This window comes from Orbicella franksi, chromosome 14 (assembly GCF_964199315.1).
Source record: "Orbicella franksi chromosome 14, jaOrbFran1.1, whole genome shotgun sequence".
NCBI lineage: Eukaryota > Metazoa > Cnidaria > Anthozoa > Scleractinia > Merulinidae > Orbicella > Orbicella franksi.
In genome coordinates, this window is record NC_138158.1 from 22,730,614 (window position 1) to 22,752,274 (window position 21,661).

The window sequence follows — 21,661 nt, forward strand, 5'->3', positions numbered from 1 at the left end:
CCGCGATAAGTAAGAATGCCGAGTTCACTTTGGATTCATCTGCCACGAGTAACATACCTCGAAATGACAAGCTTTTGATTGTCTTTACCATTCGCAATAAATGCACTGGTTTGTACGAGTTGCGATTGTTTTTTTTTTTTTTTAAATATCTATATTTCTTTTCTGTCAAGTTAGTGTTTGTCATGCCGAGCAAGGGGTCGACTTGTTATCCCGAGCTAACATTGCTGACTCGTACTCGCAAACCGCCATTGACCCAAACAGCAACATATTTTACATATAACTGGCGTTTGCATCACGTAGTGTTTCTCAGATAGCATAAGGAGCGTTACCTAGAAACACAAGACAAACAGACAGAACAAACAACTCAAAACTAAACGGCGGGGAAACACAACACCTATCAGACCAAAGATACCGATGAGCAGAATACCTGTCCGCAGATCACAGCCGCAGCAGCAAGTACGAACCAAGATCGCCATAAATGTTTTCAATGTAACGACCGCCTTGGCGTGCTGTAAAGGTTCTTGTGAGACGTAGAGTACGGCGCAGCGAAATGAACGCGTTTTCAGATGCGTCTGCAACTCAGTCTAATGCCAGGTGGTGTGCACGTGGATGCTACGATCGTAATGCACGCTGGTATTAGTTTCGTTTCCTCGTTGCCACCGTTGGGTGGAGATCTCTTGGGAACATTGAAATAACCGCTTTTCATTCAAAATATTGCTGCTTTTGTGTGTCTTTCGATGGAAATCTAACTTTTAACACGTTTTTGGCCTTAGAAATTTATAATTACTCGGGCCGAGTCATAAAATACTAGCCGTTCTTCTTCGTAGTCGTATTTGGTCGCCAAATGGGAGATCATAGTCCCAGACGTTCCTAACGTAGAGCGTCAACAGCTTGCTTTATCGCTAGTCACTTGAAAGGATAGATGAGAAGGCCCTTCTTTATTCTGTGACATTTCTTGACGAAGCGTCTAGTTTTCACAGAAAGTAGTTCTTGGAGTAAAAAACGTTGGCTTTTAATCAGTCTCGACGGTCTTGCAGGTAAGCTGAAATCACTATGAGGGAGTTTTTTCTTACAAAAAGCCCAATATTCAAGCTACAACAAACCAAGTATGGCCTGTGCTGAGCAATCACAATTTCAATGGTAATATTCCAACGCACAAACTTATCCCTGATATGAATTACTCCCACTGTCATAAGAAAATCAATGCATCTGAAATACAAATATCTCTATACACTCAGTGACAAGCTAGGGTAGCAAAAATTTCCTCAATGTGCTTTTTATTGTATTATTCTACATCTGCAACAATGGATGCTTACATATAAATTGCGCACAACTTCGTTAGTTCTTAACATTAATGTTCTTCTTGATTCGTTCCCAGGCGTCGCTTTTCCTAACCCCGCTGTTTTCGTCGCGCTCTTGGCGCCTGGGAACGAGTAAGAGTCTACTTCAGCAAACTATGCATGCAGTATGCTAAAACATTATATAACCCCCCCAAGAAAACAGCTGGACGTGTTGCCTTGTCGAGTCTGTCGACAGTTCCATTCACCCGGAACTTCAAGGAAACTTTGCATACGGTGCAGGCTGCATCTGTGTATAAAATGAAAAAAATAAATAAATAAGTAAAATAAATAAAATAAACAAACAAACGTACACATCCTTATGTTCGTATATAAGAGACTGAGCAAGGGCTTAACTCTTTAAAGAGAGTTTTGCAAATATAAAGAAGCCGATTATGGTGCTGCCTAGTGCTGTAATCCGAGAACTTAAACTGATTTGCACTTTGTTTTTTACAGATTTGTTTCTATTTGTTTCTTTCTTTTCTTTCCTTTTTGTATTTCGTACTTTTGGCGCGAAATTAACGTTAATTATTCCATGCGATTAGTCATGTGATAACAAGAAAAAGAGGAACTAGCTGGAATAGGTCAAACGCAGGAATAAAGTCAACAGAATTTTGTCTTTTCTGTCTTTACAAAATTAAAAGTACAGTTTCTAATCCCAGGAGTGTTTCTTCAAACTAAGCAACGTCTCAATACAAAGCCGTAAATCAAACCACCGTGTTGCCCTGGCCGGCAATCCTGAGTTCTATCTGGGAACAACTTGAACATTTTGTTTTGTATCGACACTCATAATAAGTTGTGTTTTTTTTAATGATTACAATAAAATCCATGATGCACGAAATGCTAAGATTACTTGCACAAAACAATCTTTGAGAAGCAAGGGTTTTACCCAAAGAACTCGTGAGGGTTAGAGCGCAATGTAAGTCAGAAACAACAAGGAACTCTTATACCTGATTGCAGGTTGACACACCTTTGTCGTGATTTTATTTTACTCCTACCGAAATTATTCCAGTCAAAGGAACAGTGTTCGGTAATTTCCTCATTATACTGCCACAAACAAAATGCAAATACATTGGATAAAAACATTCTATAACAGAACAGCTATTTTAATTACCACGACAACGTTAGGGCCGATTGCAATATCAAATGCTGACGGATCTTCACGAAGGGTTTGGATGTACGAGTACACCACGATGATGAGGTAGATCTAGGAGAAGATAAAAACATTTTTATCACATCTCGGTGAAAAAATATCGCAAGAAAATATAGGTTCATGGCAGGGGAATGTTGTAATTAAGAAAAGTGTAGATGACTTACCGATAGGAGCCACCATAGAATATTCACCACAAAGACATACTGGAACTGCAAATAAAAATCTTTCGTTAACTCGCGATCTTCAACATTTTTACCTGGTATGATTTTTGTTTTTATAGTATTTGCAGGCATCTATTAGTTTCGATTCGAACACAGAGGTAGCTGTTATCTTTTCCACTACAACGCAATGTTTGTTTGTTTCATCTTGCTTTGATCTACGCAATATTCTACTTTCAAATCAAACCAACGTAACTTGACTGCTATATCTTAACATTATTGTATGATCACGATAATCGTTACTGTTTTAGTTTTCGTTTAGAAAAGTTTTTGCAACACTGTATGTATTCATGGTCATGCAAATAAAGCTACTTGTTGTTGTTGCAACTCGGGAACAGCCGATCGACTTACCCCGTTCCAGATTGCAACGAAAAAGATCGTGAGTCCGAAAGTGTAAAGAAGCATAAAAATGTTCCAGACCAAGTAAGGGAAAGCCAGATACGGGTTTCTCTGAAATGAAGAATAAAAAAAAAATTATCAACGAGGGAATGATTGCGTCAGTACGGGAGCAATATTGGCAAATAAGGACTTGTGCTCACCGAACCGTAAGACCCGAGCAATAGAGCATTTGCCAGCATCGAGATGCCTCCAAAAGCCATTCCAACCAGGCCCAAGCGGATAATAACTAAAAAAAAAAAACGAAAAAAGAAAAACATTTTGTGTTTGTACTTTTCATTTGTTGCGAGTTCTCGTCAGCATAAATAAAATCGAATCTTCAGGCCAACGCATATGTACCGAACATTCTCCAATGTCGCCACCATGGGAAAACGGTGGAATTGGCACCGAAAAGATGAGATTTCATTTGGAGTAAGTTCTGCTTTCAAAAGTTCCCTAAGACTACAAGGCTCCCCCAAAATACAAAATCTACTTTAAGCCAGGTAATCATTATGCTTCTTCATATATTTCTTGTCGAGCGATGAAGCAACGAAAACGGAGAAAGAAAATAACAGACACGTACCTTTAAAATACTTGTAAGCCACAGGCAAGTCTTCATCAAGGGTCGACGGACTGTATGCGTTTTCGATGTCAGTAAGGGTTTTGTATCCACTATAATTGGCATACATCACATAACCCGAGTAAAGCTGTTAGGAAGAGGAAAAGTTAGAATTATTTCAACACTGTTTATCGGTTTTTTAGGGTTACGGAGTCAATTAAATTTGATGTTTCTCTGGGGGGTTAGTTTCGTCAAGTTTAATTTGTTCCCCGTCAGATTGAATATGGCGCAAAACACCACCTAAAACTATCCTTTGCATAGGTGGAAGATGATTACGGGTTTAAAATTCTAAATATAAAATCGACAAGTCAGCCTCTTTGAAGAGACGCCTCGATGGCACTCGAGAAAGCCTGCCACATGGAAGAGGAAGGAAGTACTTGAAAGCAGCCTTCGTCAAACATTTTTTATAATTAATATATTAAGAAATATTCCTTTTGCAAGAGGTGGAAGATTTTACGGATGTCATAGAATAATACTGAACAAATCAACTGAGTAGTCTTAATGTTTAACTAAATGAGAAAATATTAGCAAAACTAATGCACAAATTGTTCGACAGTTGTAAACTGTACTCTTCCTCCTTAAGGAAAGATCTGGTTCACTTGCACTAGTTCATCGGAGTGCGTAGGTTTTGATTGAGGTTATCACTGAACGAATATCGAAACGGTTAAATTTTATCCGAGTTGCAATTATTTTTACTAAATTTCTGCTTTATTTAAGTGTAACTCAAAGCGAGCCAGATTCGGTGTCTTGTCTAACCCTAACCCTGAGTTTTCCTTTTCTAAAGGAGGCCCATAAAGAAAAAAGCAGTCGCAAACTAACATTGACCCAAACAGCAACAAACTTTACATGAAACTAGCATTTGTATCACGCCGCCGTTTCTAGATAGCACCGGGACAGACACAAGTATATAACGTTATCTAGACGCGCAGTTTATAGGCATAAACCGTACGGGGAAGGAACACAATGCCTACCAGACCAAAGATGCCGATGAGCAGAATACCTGTCCGCAGATCACAGCCGCAGCAGCAAGTACGAACCAAAATCGCCATGTTTTCTTCGCTGTTAACGACGGCCTGAGCGTGCTCTAAGAGTTCTAGTGAATCGTAGAGTACCGCGAAATGAACGCCTTTTCAGATGCGTCTCAGCAATTACCGTAGTACGCAGCTGCCCTTCCTGATTTACATGGTAGTTAAGGAAGTTACAGTCACTCAAGGCCCTAATGACCGTCACGTTATTTCTAGGAGCCAATCAATGCAGCGAATTGATATCCAACCTTGACATTGTTTCTTTTTTGCTTGATTTGAATTTGAATGCTTAAACACGGAGCGACCTATATAACGAGGTTGAGGTGTTCAGCCTGCCAATCACAAATCCCAACGGACGACCAATGCTCCCATTTGATTGGCTTATTCACTCAGGTCTAATTTTAGCGCGTTGCCACAAAATTCTGGAGAGAGACGGGTGTAATTTTCTGGTTTACTACCGAAACAGGTAGACTGTTTTTTCAGAGACGCGCGAAACAGTTGCCGTTGTCAAGAAGCGTATTTGAATTAAGCCCACGTGGACTAAAACTGACGCCGAATAGGTAAGCGCACGTGATCACATTCCTTCACGTTCTTACACACTCTAATTTATCCCGTACGATTTGCATAAGATCATCGCAAGTCGTCACCGCATTTTCGTCCGTCGTTATCACTTCACATCGATCTTCGGGAAAAGAAATGTTACAAAAAACTTTTATCTGTATTAGGTTGCACTGACTACTAAGTAACAATCAGAACGAAAGATCGACGACTGATCATGAGAAGAAGCGCGTGGGAAAAACTCAGGCTGGAAGTACTGAGTCACAGACCGCCCGAAGGAATGTGCTCACGTGTGTTTGACTTTTCATTTGACGGCTTCAGGCCACGTGACCCAAAACGTTCTCGTTTGTCGCTAGCGGCAACTGTTTCGCGCGTCTCCGAAAAAACACTCTACCTGTTTCGGTACTATTTTACAAGTAAGCAATGCCTTTTGAACTAAATAAGCGATAGCTTCAGGAGAAAAGTTTACAAAGAAAACTGACTTTTTTAATTTCAACTTCATAATTTTGTTCCTCTTGCGAAAGCCCATCGTATGAATTCGAGCTGTTTACTCAAATCGATAAAATGCCCTGTCTAGTTCATTTGATGCTAGAGTGCCTTTTCTCGTTCGAGTATTAACGCGGTTGAGAAATAAGTTTGGTAACTGAAACTCTTAAAAAAACCCAGATACAAGCAGACTGCGAAGGCAATATATTATATCTACGGTAATATGGTTATTCTTCAGCCAGTTATCTAAGGGCTGGTTCACACTTTGACATAAGCATAAGCATAAGCATAAACATAAGAAAAATATGTGTGAACCGGGGTCACATAAGCATAAGCATAAGGATGGCTATTGCGCAGGCGCAGTTCAGCTCTCAGGAATCCAAGATGGCGGATAACGAAGTAGAAATTGGATTGTTGCTACTGTTAAGCCGTAGAAATCGAAGAAGACTGCTTATGCAAAGACAAACACAAAGAAAACCGAGAAAGGTCTGGATAAGAGACATTTTTATGAGAGGAAAGACACAAGGCGATTATTATAACCTTGTACAAGAATTAAAGTCTGCCGATTTTTTGTCGCACAGACAAGGATAATTGCGGACAGATTCCGCCAACTTTTCGTTCACCTGCGTCGCCATGTTTTCAGCTGACAGATTCTGACAGAGCGGGCCTGGATTTTATTTTTGTGTATTCCGCTGACAAGAAAACCCTTTATGCTTACGCTTATGCTTATGTATGCCCCGTTCACACTCAAGTATTCACAACATAAGCATAAGCATAAGCATAAGAAAATGGAAAAAGTTCCATTCCTTGTGCTTATGCTTATGTTTAAGAGATACGGTAAGGAGAACATTGGCTGCTGTTGTACTCTTGCTGCTCAGTAAAATTCCGTCGGCCTTTTACGAACGCAATTTTGGTTTTTATTGCATTCAGCCACGAGTCTTCCTCCTCCTTTCTAACGTCAATATTCAGGTGAGATCTCACTTTGCTATTTTTCAAGTTCTCTTGTTTCTTCGTAGTACTTTTTGTTTCCAATTTCCTTCCTCTGAATATAGAACAGTTTGAAGAATAACTCAGCATTGTTCAATTTGCATTTTGTTTGCACCATCATAACGCTCATAAATCCGTCTGTTCACAGGCTAACCAAAGTCACCTCTTACGAGATTTGTTTTCGTTCTCGGCATGCCGAGATAAATGGAAACAGATAGCTCGTTGATCGCAGGCGTCAGCTTTGTTATTTTAGTTAGCGGCGAAATTTGAATGTTCCGTGAGGTGACGAAGATAATTCATCGTTTTTGTTCTTTCAGAGGCATCTTCTTAAGTGTTAACATAAGTTTTATTTTCACTGTAATTTTATTATTTACCTTCTATTATTCTACGTCAATGACTCCGTTGTTTTAACGAAAAAAAACCATATTTCCACGACTTGTATGTTATGCGACCGTTAGTTTCAGCTTTCCACAATTGCACAAAAAAGGCAACAAAGTGCTTCAAAGGTGGCGTGTCCTTGCCTTTTATAGGATCGCTCCGTGTTTAAGTAGATAACATTTTTTGTCCCAAATCTATAAATATACATACAAATGTTTCTCAAATTTTTATCGATATTTTCTGGCTTTTCACTTCGTAAAGCGTCCAATCCTTTTTAGTTGCTCTTTCTTAAGAAGAGCAGCGCAACTTTGTGTTCCTTCAAGCTAAATAATACGAAATAACCGACTGTATTTTAGAAGTATTTGGAATGCTTTTCTGGCCACGGTTCACTAGAGCTTGACTTGTACAATTGACAAACATTAGACCACCTCAAAGGCTAATCACAATGACGATATTACATTTGGACTGAATAAAGTGAAAAAATGAAATAAAAAATAAAATAAAAAACAAACACAGACGTCGCCAGAACTGTCGTTGGTCTCCAAAAGGGCCAAAGCTAAACTAACAGCTTATACAGCTTATAGACTAGTAGGCCATTTGTCTTTTATAAACTGGCGTCGTTTTTTCGTCGGCGTCCTATTGATGTTGTCCCAGATAAATTTCGCCTCAGAGCCCTTAAAACCTTTGTCGCAGACGCCCCATACCGCTGATTTTTAAAGCGGATATATTATTTACAGGGGTTATTTCAGTCTGCAACGCACGCTTCTGGGTCCTGAGAGACCGAACGCTACCAACAGACCCATTCCTTAATCCCTTGCTGGGCCCTGGAACGGGAGTTCGGGAAGGAAGAATCCGCTGACTTCAACAAATTGCAACAGATCAAGGATCCAATGTCCACAACAGATCAAGGAGCAAGCGTATATAGCCCTGGAAAGATCGCATGTAGAGTGTGCATCAGCTGTGTGGAATCCCCATCTAAAGAAAGATATGAAGAGTGTGGGAACAATCCAGAGGCGGGGGAATACAGAAGGGAAGATAGCATAGTGACACAGTTGTTAAACGATCTTGAATGGCCGCCCCTTGAACTAAGAGGGAAAGATCGGGAAATGTCACCGCATAGAAGTTTTTCACGAATCGTTGCATGGTAGAGACACTATTTCCATCCCAGGTCACCTGAAGGGCCTTCAAGTTACAACACAAGATCACAGGCAACCTTCATCAACCCAGGGACACGAGGAGAGATCTACAAGAACAGCTTCTTTTTAAGAACAATGACAGAACACAACAGCTTGCCATCCAACATACGCCAGTTCAAACCAGACCACTCTCAGTCTGGCTTTACGGGCACATTTTATCATTTTTAACAAATTTTATTTATTTTTTTGTAAGAGCCCCATGCACAGCCCAGTATTAATTTGCACTATATAATACACTCCGTGGCGGGATGGGCAACCTTTGCCATGTAAAAATCATGTAAAAAATGCAGTTGCAAGCATTTTCCTCCGACAGCCTGGCAGATTTCTCCCTCATTCCTTTCGAGCTTCTGTAACTCAGTTTGTTCTCCAGATAATAATGGTGAGTTCCTTGCAGTAGTTCACGGCTTTCTCCCAGGCCTTCACGTTCAGTTGATTTCGATGACGTATCCGGAAACGATTGACCGCGGAAAAATATTGAGGCCTAGGAACTTGGCAAGTGCCCTCCGTGAACAGTGATACAGATATTTTTTCAAGGAACTGTTTCTCAACTTCACATAATAATAATAATAATAATAATAATAATAATAATAATAATAATAGTAATGAGAGCCATTGAGGTGGGCTTTCCTGTTGGACTGATAAAGAGATGTGCATTGTTGGGGTCGGCAAGAATTCTTAGAAAGGTGCTGGAGATGTAGAAAGAAGAGAAAAAGCAAACAAGGGGTGTTTCTTGGCTTCCCTAGGCAACTTGTTGTTGCCCGGAGCCAATGACGAAACCAGCTTCAATATCATCAATAGCTGTGCGAATCTCTAATAATAATAATAATAATAATAATAATAATAATAATAATAACAATAATAATAATAATTTTTAATAATAATAATAATAATAATAATAGCAAACTTTATTGAGCACTTTTCCATACAAACTTGAATCTTACATGTATCTGGTATATAATAATAATAATAATAATAATAATAATAATAATAATAAAAACACTTTAATAGCTTTCCATGGTTTTTAATACCAATCAAAATCGAGTCTATAATGGCGGAGTCGCTTGTTTCTTGCGCAGTAAGAAACGAAAAGTCGAACGACGAGGTTGCTCTTTTGTTTAAAAAGTAAATGCGTCTGAAAAAAATATCTATACACTCAGTGACAAGGGCAGCAAAAATTAACTCAGTGTGCTTTTTATTTTGTTATTCTACATCTGCATCAGTGAATGCTTACATATAACTTGCACCGGTGTCCGTTTGTTCTTGATGTGGTTAACGTACTTCCTGATTCGTTCCCAGGCGTCACTCCTCCCGACCACAAGTCTCTCTCGCCCCAAGCTCCCTGTTTCCTCGCTCTTTACCGCCGAAATCCAATGGCGCCTGCGAACGAGGAAGAATGTAATACACGTGGTATTAAAGTATGCTAAAACAACCCAAAAAAGACGAAAAAAGCAGCAACGGGACGTTTTTCCTCGTTGACAGTTTCATTCTGCCGTAACTTCTTGGAGCTTTGCATAAGGTGGAGGCTGCACCTGCATCTACGAGGAAAACGAACAAAGAACCTCAGTAAACTTTCAGGACTGCCTCTACAACAGTCTAGAACCGGAAGTCATTCAGCCGCGACTTACTTACGTACCGGAACATTCTGGTACTTACTCTGCTTTCGAAAGCGTGTATTAATTATTTGGTTCTTTCATAAGCCTCGTCCAAATTACGACGGAGGAGTTTGAAAACGGAGGTTTTACCGGCTCTGAAAACGCATCAAATGTTATCCATCCACTCTACCGCGGAAGAATTTAAGAACGCAACAATCACCGGTCATTTTGGATTTTTTATTTTAGGAAACCGCGTGCTGGGAAATCACGTGATTATCGGCGTGACTACATCGTTTTCGAAAGGTTCCCTTTTGAAAATGTTCTCCGTCCACGCGAAAACGAAAAGCCGGCGTTTTCAAATTCCTCCGGTTTGAAGAGCGTTTTCGAAAAGCTCAGTTTTCGTGACGGATTAGTGTGGACGGTAGACCTAACCGTAGAAATAAAGCTGGGTTTTCCAATTTCACCGGCGTAGTGCGGACGGCGCCTCAGAGACGTTTTTAGAACATTACTTTAATTACCGGTAGGGTGACCGGTCTAGGCCTCTGATCAAATGCTGACGGATCTTGACGAAGGGTTTCGATGTACGAGTAAACCACGATGATGAAGTAGATCTGCGAGAAGATAAAAACACTTTTATTACATCCCGGTGAAGAAATAACGCAAGAAAATATAGGTTCATGGCAGGGGAATCTTCTAATTTAGACAAGTGTAGATAACTTACCGATAAGAGCCATCCCAAAGTATTTCCCAAAAATATAAACGAGTACTGCAAATTAAAAATAGTTTTAGTTAACTCTCGATCTTCAGACAATTCCTACACGGTATGACTTGTGTTTTTATAGTATTTGCAGGTATCTGCTGAGATAAATACTGATTATTACTTTAAGGTTTGCGCCCAAGGACCGCTTACGGGCCTGCAAAAACAAAGCAAAATGCCATGTAATAAATAACTTATTAACCTCGCCCGTTCGGTTTTACGGGAAAATCTCAGTCCTCGTTCTTGCGGCAAGTTCTCGGTTTGAGATTTTCCCGTAAAGCCCTCACTATCGGTTAATAAGTGGTTAATACTTTCGAAACTTTCGTAAGCGACCACCTCTGAAATCCAATATTTAAGAAGTAGAAAACATGTACTGTGTTTCTATCGAGTTATAGAAACACGAGTGGAAGTTTGGGAGAACGAGAAATGCTGTGGGAACACGAGCCGCATTCTGGAAACAACTCCGAACACCTTACCAGATTGTTCCAGATTGCAATGAAGAAGATCGTGACTCCAAAAGTGAAAAGAAGCATAAAAATGTTCCATACAACGTAAGGGTAAGCCAGATACGGGTTGTTCTGAAATGAAGATAAAAAAGTTGATGAGGAAACGATCGAGTCGGTGCAGGAGCAAATATTTACTGGCTAATAAATAAAAACCTGCACTTACGGATTCATAAGACCACAGCAACAGCAAATTTGCCAGCACCGAGATGCCTCCAAAAGCCACTCCAACGAGGCCCAGGTTGGTAACAGCTAATCAATAATTATAAAAGTCATAATAGCAATAATTAAAAAAACCTTTCTGTCAGTAATTGCAATTTGTTACAGGCCCTAAAATAATCACTCTGAGCTTCTGCGAAATTGGCTTAAAAGGGAAGATTTCCTTTGGAGGAAATTTCACTTTCAAAAGCTCCTCTTCTAAGGCTAGTCTGCCCATGGTTAAAACCAGGCCGGTCAATAAGCATTTTGCTTATTGCAACGTGCATTTCTTGTCGAGCGATAGAGCAAGAAAACAGAGAGAGAACGAACGACTGCGGAAAAGATAGACCCACCTTTAAAATACTTGTAATCCACGGGCATATCTTCAAGGGGTGATGGACTTGACGTGTCTTTCATTTCGGCAGTAAGAGTTTGGTAGGAATGGCAACCAGAATAAATCATATAACTTCCGGAGAGCTGGTGAAATAAGGGAAAGTTAGATTTATTCTAACATTGTTTACCAGCCAGTTAAGAAGTTAAAAGTTAAATTTAATGGCCGTCTGGTAGGCATCCGCATGAATATGGCGTAAACACATCCTTTGGATACTTGGAAGATGATTGCAGGTCAAAAATTCTAAGCACAAAATTTAGAAATTAATACATGCGACCTTGATGGTACACGACAAAGCCCGGGATCATATGAGATGTGGAAAAAGAAGGAACTAGTTCCGGGAAATTAAACTAGATGAAAACATCACTCGTGCACCACTTTTATAAAGCAATATTCCTTTTACAAGAATAAATGAATAAATGACTGACTGACTGAATGAATGAGTGAATGAATGAATGAATGAATGAATGAATGAATGAATGAATGACTTCATTTAAGTGTCATTAGTCTTCAGCTTTAAAAAAAAAACTAATTGGGGACACTAATCACACAATAAAATATACCTTAGCTAGAGTTAAAATTATTTACAATTTAATGAATAAGATTCATTAAATTGATAGATAGAATGATAGATTCAGAAGATTCCACTGATGTTATAAAATAACACCAACTAACTCAATTAGGTAATCCGGCGAATTATTTAACGAAATGAAAATTACTAAGGCCTATTCCAAACGTAGTTACTGCAATGGCGAACTCAAATGAATTTGGCCCAACAGTGCGCCAAATTGCGTCAAATTCAAATTAGATCAGAAACAACAAAACAAACCTTAAAAACACAACATACATTAAAATAAATTATGGCTTTAAGAGCACGCCATCTCAAACCAAGTCACGTTCCTGCTGTGCCGCGGTTCAGTAGTGCCTGCCGTGCTAAGTACGTACGTTGTCGTATCGAACGTCAACTTGCAGAACTGAATGATTTCATATGTCTCGTACTGCCGTGTTTAAGTCGAATTTTACTTCTTGAATTTAGTCCAGCGCGGCAACAGTGCATAGCATTAGCATAAACCAATGGCGCATGGATAGTTCTAAGAACTTCTTAGAACTTCCGCGATAAGCAAGAATGCCGAGTTCACTTTGGATTCATCTGCCACGAGTAACATACCTCGAAATGACAAGCTTTTGATTGTCTTTACCATTCGGAATAAATGCACTGGTTTGTACGAGTTGCGATTGTTTTTTTTTTTTTTTAAATATCTATATTTCTTTTCTGTCAAGTTAGTGTTTGTCATGCCGAGCAAGGGGTCGACTTGTTATCCCGAGCTAACATTGCTGACTCGTACTCGCAAACCGCCATTGACCCAAACAGCAACATATTTTACATATAACTGGCCTTTGCATCACGTAGTGTTTCTCAGATAGCATAAGGAGCGTTACCTAGAAACACAAGACAAACAGACAGAACAAACAACTCGAAACTAAACGGCGGGGAAACACAACACCTACCAGACCAAAGATGCCGATGAGCAGAATACCTGTCCGCAGATCACAGCCGCAGCAGCACGTACGAACCAAGATCGCCATAAATGTTTTCAATGTAACGACCGCCTTGGCGTGCTGTAAAGGTTCTTGTGAGACGTAGAGTACGGTGCAGCGAAATGAACGCGTTTTCAGATGCGTCTGCAACTCAGTCTAACACCAGGTGGTGTGCACGTGGATGCTACGATTGCGATGCACGCTGGCATTAGTTTCGTTTCCTCGTTGCCACCGTTGGGTGGAGATCTCTTGGGAACATTGAAATAACCGCTTTTCATTCAAAATATTGCTGCTTTTGTGTGTCTTTCGATGGAAATCTAACTTTTAACACGTTTTTGGTCTTAGAAATTTATAATTACTCGGGCCGAGTCATAAAATACTAGCCGTTCTTCTTCGTAGTCGTATTTGGTCGCCAAATGGGAGATCATAGTCCCAGACGTTCCTAACGTAGAGCGTCAACAGCTTCCTTTATCGCTAGTCACTTGAAAGGATAGATGAGAAGGCCCTTCTTTATTCTGTGACATTTCTTGACGAAGCGTCTAGTTTTCACAGAAAGTAGTGCTTGGAGTAAAAAACGTTGGCTTTTAATCAGTCTCGACGGTCTTGCAGGCAAGCTGGAATCACTATGAGGGAGTTTTTTCTTACAGAAAGCCCAATATTCAAGCTACAACAAACCAAGTATGGCGTGTGCTGAGCAACCACAATTTCAATGGTAATATTCCAACGCACAAACTTATCCCTGATATGAATTACTCCCACTGTCATAAGAAAATCAATGCATCTGAAATACAAATATCTCTATGCACTCAGTGACAAGCTAGGGCAGCAAAAATTTCCTCAATGTGCTTTTTATTGTATTATTCTACATCTGCAACAATGGATGCTTACATATAAATTGCGCACAACTTCGTTAGTTCTTAACATTAATGTTCTTCTTGATTCGTTCCCAGGCGTCGCTTTTCCTAACCCCGCTGTTTTCGTCGCGCTCTTGGCGCCTGGGAACGAGTAAGAGTCTACTTCAGCAAACTATGCATGCAGTATGCTAAAACATTATACAACCCCCCAAAAAAGCAGCTGGACGTATTGCCTTGTCGAGTCTGTCGACAGTTACATTCACCCGGAACTCCAAGGAAACTTTGCATACGGTGCAGGCTGCATCTGTGTATAAAATGAAAAAAATAAATAAATAAGTAAAATAAATAAAATAAACAAACAAACGTGCACATCCTTATGTTCGTATATAAGAGACTGAGCAAGGGTTTAGCCCTTTAAAGAGAGTTTTGCAAATATAAAGAAGCCGATTATGGTGCTGCCTAGTGCTGTAATCCGAGAACTTAAACTGATTTGCACTTTGTTCTTTACAGATTTGTTTCTATTTTTTTCTTTCTTTTCTTTCCTTTTCGTATTTCGTACTTTTGGAGCGAAATTAACGTTAATTATTCCATGCGATTAGTCATGTGATAACAAGAAAAAGAGGAACTAGCTGGAATAGGTTAAGCGCAGGAATAAAGTCAACAGAATTTTGTCTTTTCTGTCTTTACAAAATTAAAAGTACAGTTTCTAATCCCAGGAGTGTTTCTTCAAACTAAGCAACGTCTCAATACAAAGCCGTAAATCAAACCACCGTGTTGCCCTGGCCGGCAATCCTGAGTTCTATCTGGGAACAACTTGAACATTTTTGTTTTGTATCGACACTCATAATAAGTTGTGTTATTTTAATGATTACAATAAAATCCATGATGCACGAAATGCTAAGACTACTTGCACAAAACAATCTTTGAGAAGCAAGGGTTTTGCCCAAAGAACTCGTGAGGGTTAGAGCGCGATTAAGTCAGGAACAACAAGGAACTCTTATATCTGATTCCAGGCTGACATACCTTTGTCGTGATATTTTGTTTTACTCCCTCCCAAATTTGGAAACCCAGCTATAGCAACCTTTTGACTCGAAATTATTCCAGTCAAAGGGACAGTGTTCGGTAATTTCCACATTATACTGCCACAAACAAAATGCAAATACATTGGATAAAAACATTCTATAACAGAACAGCTATTTTAATTACCACGACAACGTTAGGGTCGATTACAATATCAAATGCTGACGGATCTTCACGAAGGGTTTGGATGTACGAGTACACCACGATGATGAGGTAGATCTAGGAGAAGATAAAAACATTTTTATCACATCTCGGTGAAGAAATAACGCAAGAAAATATAGGTTCATGACAGGGGAATGTTCTAATTAAGAAAAGTGTAGATAACTTACCGATAAGAGCCAATACAGAGTATACACCACAAAGTGATACTGGATCTGCAAATAAAAATGTTTCGTTAACTCAGGATCTTCAACATTTTTACCTGGTATGATTTTTGCTTTTATAGTATTTGCAGGCACAATCTCGTTCCCACAGCCCACGTGTCTTTTGGACAGCGCCAAGACACGGAGCTCTGGAATAATCAATTTCCGGACTCCACGATTTTAGGAGTTCCGGTTTCACGGCGCATGCGTGCCTTGGTTTAAAACATGGCAATCTCAATCCCAGAGCAAACGTGTCTTTTGGTCAGCGCCTGACCAAAAGACACGTGGGCTCTGGGAGCGAGAGAGGTAGCTGTTATCTTTTCCACTACAACGCAACGTTTGTTTATTTCATCTTGCTTTGATTTACGGAATATTCTACTTTCAAATCAAACCAATGTAACTTGACTGCTATATCATAACATTATTATATGATCACGATAATCGTTACTGTTTTAGTTTTTGTTTACAAACGTTTTTGCAACACTGTATGTATTTATGGTCTTGCAAATAAAGCTAGTTGTTGCTGTTGTCGTTGTTGCAACTTGCGAACAACCGATCGACTTACCCCGTTCCAAATTGCAACGAGAAAGATCGTGAGTCCGAAAGTGTAAAGAAGCATAAAAATGTTCCAGATCAAGTAAGGGAAAGCCAGATACGGGTTTCTCTGAAATGAATAATAATAAAAAAATTGTCGATGAGGGAATGATTGAGTCAGTACGGCAGCAATATTGGCAAGGGTGTATAGAGAGCGAAGACCGAAGACCGAAGACAAAACCCCTCGAAAACGAAGACCCCCCTAGAAAACGAAGACCTCGAAAACGAAGACCCCCTTGAAAACGAAGACCTCGAAAACGAAGACCTCCTAGAAAACGAAGACCTCGAAAACGAAGACCCCCTAGGAAACGAAGACCTCGAAAACGAAGACCCCCTAGAAAAGGAAGACCCCCTTGAAAACGAGGACCCCCTCCAAATCACTGTATGTGATCGAATCGTGCTGACGTGTCTATTGAAATCCTGCCTTATCAACCCATCTTGTTTCTTTTCTAGCTGTTGTCGTGTTGTTTTTCGTGGGAACAGAATGTTTCTATCTATTTTGTGTTCATCTGGGAAAATTAAGACCTAAGACGCTCGACGTAAACTGATGTAAACCGTCGACTTAAGGGTTACGTGACATTTTATGCTGTGTAAAGGCCAATTGGTTGCAATTGCAGCACGGGATGCATAGGTCAATTCCGTTGTCAAGTTGTCAGTCCTTACTAGCTGGGGAAGCTTGAACGTCCGAAAAGTCGACATCATTCGAGATCGTGCCCGGTCTTACAAACAAGAAGTGCTGTTATTTTTTCCGCCGAAACACCCCTATAGCCTGATGACCTTTCGAGCCATCACGTCGTGACGCGCAATCACGCGACATGAATTTGCGATGTTGGCGTGACTTTCTGTCATATAACAGCGCTCAACTGAGGTAAACACCAAACGATGTAAACGGAGTAATAAACAAAGATCAAGACCCACTTAGCATTCAAAAGCATCATTTGAAGCCGCTGCAAAGCATTATTTCAAGATTTGCGAAGATATCCTTAGTATTCCGTTCCGTCACACAACCCTTTGCCCTTACGCGAGCAAACCTTTGCGCAGCATTACATCGGTTTACGTCCGGGGGAAAAGCTAAGAAAAAGCTAGGCCGCGATTCCATCTTCGTTTACCATAAGTTCTGTCTTCGTTTTGTTGGGGTCACAACGCGCGTGATTCAATTTAATGTCTTATTCAGTGCTAATTTCGCCGACAGTTTTGACCGGGTTCTTAGGTCTTACGTCTTCGTTTTTTGAGGGTCTTAGTTTTTGTAACGCCCTGGCTAGACTTGTCAGGACGACTTCCGTAAAATTTATTGGGTTGTTTCCACAGTACGTGACCGAACGAAGCGTTGTGCCATCGATCTTTCGCCTCACGGATAGAATTTCGTTTTCTAGGGGGTCTTTGTTTTCGAGGGGTCTTCAGTCTTCGCTTTCTAGACACCCATATTGGCAAATAAGGACTTGTACTCACCGAATCGTAAGACCACAGCAGTAGAGCATTTGCCAGCATCGAGATGCCTCCAAAAACCACTCCGACGGGGTACAAGCGGATAATAACTAACAAAAACGAAAAAAAGAAAAACATTTTGTCGTTTGATTTGTTGCGAGTTCTCGTCAGCATAAATAAAATCGAATCTTCAGGCCAACTCATATGTACCGAACACTCACCAATGTCACCACCATGCGAATACGGGGAATTGGCACCGAAAAGATAAGATTTCATTTGGAGTAAGTTATGCTTTCAAAAGTTCCCTAAGACTACAAGGCTCCCTCAAAATACAAAATCTGCTTTGAGCCAGGTAATCATTATGGCTCTTCATATATTTCTTGTAGAGCGATGAAGCAACGAAAACGGAGAAGAAAATAACAGACACGTACCTTTAAAATACTTGTAAGCCACAGGCAAGTCACTATCATCAAGGGGCGATGAACTGTATGTGTTTTCGATGTCATTAAGGGTTTTGTAGACACTATAATTGGCATACATCACATAACCCGAGTAAAGCTGTCAGGAAGAGGAAAAGTAAGAATTATTTCAACACTGTTTACCGGTTTTTTAGGGTTATGGAGTCACTTAAATTTGATGGCCCTCTGGGAAGTTAGTCAGTTCGTCAAGTTCATTCCCCGTCAGATTGAATATGGCGCAAAACACAAGCTAAAACTATCCTTTGCATAGGTAGAAGATGATTACGGGTTTAAAATTTTAAATATAAAATCGACAAGTCAACCTCTTTGTGAAGATTAATACAGGACGCCTCGATGGTACTCGACTGAGAGAGCCTGCCACATGGAAGAAGAAGGAAGAATTTGAAAGCAGCATTCGTCAAACAGGTTTTATAAAATTAACATATTAAGCAATATTCCTTTTGCAAGAGGTGGAAGATTTTACGGATATCATATAATAATACTGAACAAATCAACTGAGTAATCTTAATGTTTAACTAAATGAGAAAGTATTAGCAAAACTAATGTACAAATTGTTCGTTAGTTGTAAACTGTACTTTTCCTCCTTAAGGAAAGATCTGGTTCACCTGCACTAATTCATCCGAGTGCGTAGGTTTTGATTGAGGTTATCACTGAACGAATATCGAAACGGTTAAATTTTATCTGAGTTGCAATTTTTACTAAATTTCTGCTTTATTTCAGTGTAACTCAAAGCGAGCCAGATTCGGGGTCTTGTCTAACCCTAACCCTGAGTTTTCCCAAACCGCAACAAACTTTACACAAAACTAGTATTTGTATCACGCCGTCGTTTATAGATAGCACCAGGACAGACGCAAGTACATAACGTCATCTAGACGCCCAATTTATAAGCATAAACAGACTACTCGAAACCGAACGGGGAAGCAACACAACACCTACCAGACCAAAGATGCCGATGAGCAGAATACCTGTCCGCAGATCACAGCCGCAGCAGCAAGTACGAACCAAAATCGCCATGTTTTCTTCGCTGTTAACGACGGCCCGAGCGTGCTGTAAGAGTTCTAGTGAATCGTAGAGTAGGAAGCAGCGAAATGAACCCCTTTTCAGATGCGTCTCAGCAACGGTAGTACGCAGCTACCCTTCCTGATTTACATGGTAGTTAAGGAAGTTATAGTCAATAAAGACCCTAACGACCGTCACGTTATTTCAAGGAGCCAATTAATGCAGCGAATTGATATCCAACCTTGACACATTGTTTCCTTTTTGCTTGATTTGAAATTGAACGCTGAAGTAGATATCATTTTTTGTCCTAAATCTATAAATATCAGCATACAAATGTTTCTCAAATTGTTATCGATATTTTCTGGCTTTTCACTTCGTAAAGCGTCCAATCCTTTTTAGTTGCTCTTTCTTAAGAAGAGCAGCACAACTTTGTGTTCCTTCAAGCTAAATAATACGAAATAACCGACTGTATTTTAGAAGTGTTTGGAATGCTTTTCTGGCCACGGTTCACTAAAGCTTGACTTGTACAATTGACATACATCAGACCACCTCAAAGGCTACTCACAATGACGATATTACATTTGGACTGAATAAAGTGAAAAAATAAAAAAAGAAATAAAAAAACAAACAAACAAACAAACACAGACATCGTCAGAACTGTCGCCTGAAAACTCGCGTACAGTTGTTCTCCAAAAGGGCCATAGCTAAACTAAAGGCTGGTTTTCACTAGCGACGGAGTAGGTGTCGGAGTCGTAGTCAGAGACGTAAGAGTGCTTACGACCTAGTGAAAATCGAAAATCGGAGTCGTAAGCGGAGTCATAAGCTCGACGGAATCGGAGTCGGAAGAATCAGAACGTTTCCATTTCTTCCGATTCCGTTTACGACTCCGTCGCTTATGATCTAGTGAAAACAGATTATCGGAGTCGGAAGCAGAAGCGGAAGAACCAACCAATCACAAGGCCCGGAATCGAGCATTGTGCTTGGTGTATTCTTCCGGTTTTGCTTCCGACTCCGACAGTCTAGTTTTCACTAGATCGTAACCGACGGAGTCATAAGCGGAATGGGTGTTCTTCTTCCGACTCCGTCGGTTTGATTTCCACTAGATCGTATCGCTTTACGCTTCTGATTATGACTCCGACTACGACTCCGTCGCTAATGAAAACCAGCCTTAACAGCTTATAGACAAGTAGGCCATTTTTCTTTTATCAACTGGCGTCGTTTTGTCGTTGTCGACCTCTTGATGTTGTCCCAGATAAATTTCGCCTCAGAGCCCGTAACCTTTGTCGCAGCCGCCACATACCGCTGATTTTTAAAGCGGATATAACAGTTATTTACAGGGGTTATTTCCGTCTGCAACGCACGCTACTGGGTCCTGAGAGACAGAACGCTACCAACAGACCCATACCTTAACCCCTCGCAGAGCCCTGGAAAGGAGTTCGGGAAGGAAGAATCCTCTGACTTGAACAAAGTGCAACAGATCAAGGATCCAATGTCCGCAACAGATCAAGGAGCAAGCATATATAGCCCTGGAAAGATCACATGTAGAGTATGCATCAGCTGTGTGAGATCCCCATCCAAAGAAAGATGCGAAGAGCGTGGAAACCATCCAGAGGCGGGCAGCCAGAATACAGAAGGGAAGATGGCATAGTGATACAGTTGTTAAACGATCTTGAATGGCCACCACTTGAATTAAGAAGGAAATGTCACCGCATAGTTTTTTCACGAATCGTTACATGGCAGAAACACTATTTCCATCCCAGGTCACCTGAGGGTGCCTTCAAGTTACAACACAAGATCACAGGCAACCTACATCAACCCACAGATTTACAAGAACAGCTTCTTCCTAAGAACAATGACAGAATACAACAGCCAGCCATCATACGCCCAGTTCAAACCTGGGACCCCTCTCAGACTGTCCCTACGGGCACATTTTAACATTTGACAAATTTGATTTATTTTTTTTTGTAAGAGCACCATGCACAGCCCAGTATTATATTAATTTGCACTATATAATACACTCCTTGGCGGGATGGGCAACCTTTGCCATGTAAAAATCATGTAATAAATGCAGTTGCAAGCATTTTCCTCCGACAGCCTTGCATCTGCACTCTCCTCGACTAGCAGAATTCACCCTCAGTCCTTTCGACCTTCTGTAACTCAGTTTGTTCTCCAGATAATATTGGTGAGAGTTCCTTGCCTAGCTCACGGCTTTCTCCCAGGCCTTCACGTTCAATTGATTTCGGTGACGTATCCGGAAACGATTGACCGCGGAAAAATATTGAGGCCTAGGAACTTGGCAATTGCCTTCCGTGAACGGTGATACAGATATTTTTTAAGGAACTGTTCTCAACTTCACATCGATGGTCTGTCACAGAGGGCAACAAATACACAGACTAAATTGAGTCCCGCACTGATCTATTAAAAAGCTCCGTGCTAAGGCCAATGGTATCTATTTCACAACGCTTGCTAGTGGGGCTGCACGTGGGAAGGAAAGAGGATTGCTCGTTCCATCTTGTTCGTATGCAAAATGTGTGCATGTCACACACATTCCAGAAC

General features: G+C 40.4%; 3 protein-coding genes across 6 annotated transcripts; all 3 read right to left on the reverse strand.

The window, feature by feature from the left end:
• Positions 1-1,490: 1,490 nt before the first annotated feature.
• On the reverse strand, positions 1,491-5,663 carry LOC145467108 (uncharacterized). The gene is made up of 7 exons (XM_081450645.1): positions 4,674-5,663; positions 3,667-3,790; positions 3,248-3,333; positions 3,060-3,158; positions 2,655-2,699; positions 2,452-2,544; positions 1,491-1,587 (listed from the first exon to the last, which is right to left on the reverse strand). The coding sequence occupies exons 1-7, from the start codon at positions 4,749-4,751 to the stop codon at positions 1,555-1,557; spliced, it is 558 nt and encodes a 185-aa protein (XP_081306771.1). The 5' UTR covers positions 4,752-5,663; the 3' UTR covers positions 1,491-1,554.
• Positions 5,664-9,392: 3,729 nt separating this feature from the next.
• Positions 9,393-13,647, reverse strand: LOC145467141 (uncharacterized). 4 transcript variants are annotated; one of them, XM_081450679.1, is made up of 7 exons: positions 13,283-13,637; positions 11,736-11,859; positions 11,351-11,436; positions 11,158-11,259; positions 10,646-10,690; positions 10,443-10,535; positions 9,394-9,867 (listed from the first exon to the last, which is right to left on the reverse strand). In XM_081450679.1, the coding sequence occupies exons 1-7, from the start codon at positions 13,358-13,360 to the stop codon at positions 9,814-9,816; spliced, it is 582 nt and encodes a 193-aa protein (XP_081306805.1). In that variant the 5' UTR covers positions 13,361-13,637; the 3' UTR covers positions 9,394-9,813. The 4 variants fall into 4 exon arrangements, 3 of the variants coding, with proteins under 3 accessions (XP_081306806.1, XP_081306805.1, XP_081306804.1); XM_081450680.1 differs by lacking the exon at positions 11,158-11,259 and having other exon boundaries at positions 9,393-9,867; XM_081450678.1 differs by having other exon boundaries at positions 9,780-9,867; positions 11,158-11,436; positions 13,283-13,647.
• Positions 13,648-14,097: 450 nt separating this feature from the next.
• Positions 14,098-19,279, reverse strand: LOC145467142 (uncharacterized). Its single transcript, XM_081450681.1, has 7 exons — positions 19,043-19,279; positions 18,059-18,185; positions 17,652-17,737; positions 16,174-16,272; positions 15,576-15,620; positions 15,373-15,465; positions 14,098-14,470 (listed from the first exon to the last, which is right to left on the reverse strand). Exons 1-7 carry the CDS (start codon positions 19,118-19,120, stop codon positions 14,426-14,428), a joined length of 573 nt encoding a protein of 190 aa, XP_081306807.1. The 5' UTR covers positions 19,121-19,279; the 3' UTR covers positions 14,098-14,425.
• Between the last annotated feature and the right edge of the window lie 2,382 nt (positions 19,280-21,661).

What these genes read in the sequence shown, in the direction of transcription:
- LOC145467142 (XM_081450681.1), bottom strand. Translation starts at nt 19,120, where the DNA reads ATGGCGATTTTGGTTCGTACTTGCTGCTGCGGCTGTGATCTGCGGACA. An exon ending in TCGTTGCAATTTGGAACGGG is followed by an intron (nt 15,621 to 16,173) that starts GTAAGTCGATCG and finishes TTTTATTTGCAG; the next exon opens with ATCCAGTATCACTTTGTGGT. An exon ending in TCGACCCTAACGTTGTCGTG is followed by an intron (nt 14,471 to 15,372) that starts GTAATTAAAATA and finishes TTTTATACACAG; the next exon opens with ATGCAGCCTGCACCGTATGC.
- LOC145467108 (XM_081450645.1), bottom strand. Translation starts at nt 4,751, where the DNA reads ATGGCGATTTTGGTTCGTACTTGCTGCTGCGGCTGTGATCTGCGGACA. An exon ending in TCATCGGCATCTTTGGTCTG is followed by an intron (nt 3,791 to 4,673) that starts GTAGGCATTGTG and finishes TCTTCCTAACAG; the next exon opens with CTTTACTCGGGTTATGTGAT. An exon ending in TCGTTGCAATCTGGAACGGG is followed by an intron (nt 2,700 to 3,059) that starts GTAAGTCGATCG and finishes TTTTATTTGCAG; the next exon opens with TTCCAGTATGTCTTTGTGGT.
- LOC145467141 (XM_081450678.1), bottom strand. Translation starts at nt 13,360, where the DNA reads ATGGCGATCTTGGTTCGTACGTGCTGCTGCGGCTGTGATCTGCGGACA. An exon ending in GGATTACAAGTATTTTAAAG is followed by an intron (nt 11,437 to 11,735) that starts GTGGGTCTATCT and finishes ATTATTGATTAG; the next exon opens with CTGTTACCAACCTGGGCCTC. An exon ending in TTGCAATCTGGAACAATCTG is followed by an intron (nt 10,691 to 11,157) that starts GTAAGGTGTTCG and finishes TTTAATTTGCAG; the next exon opens with TACTCGTTTATATTTTTGGG.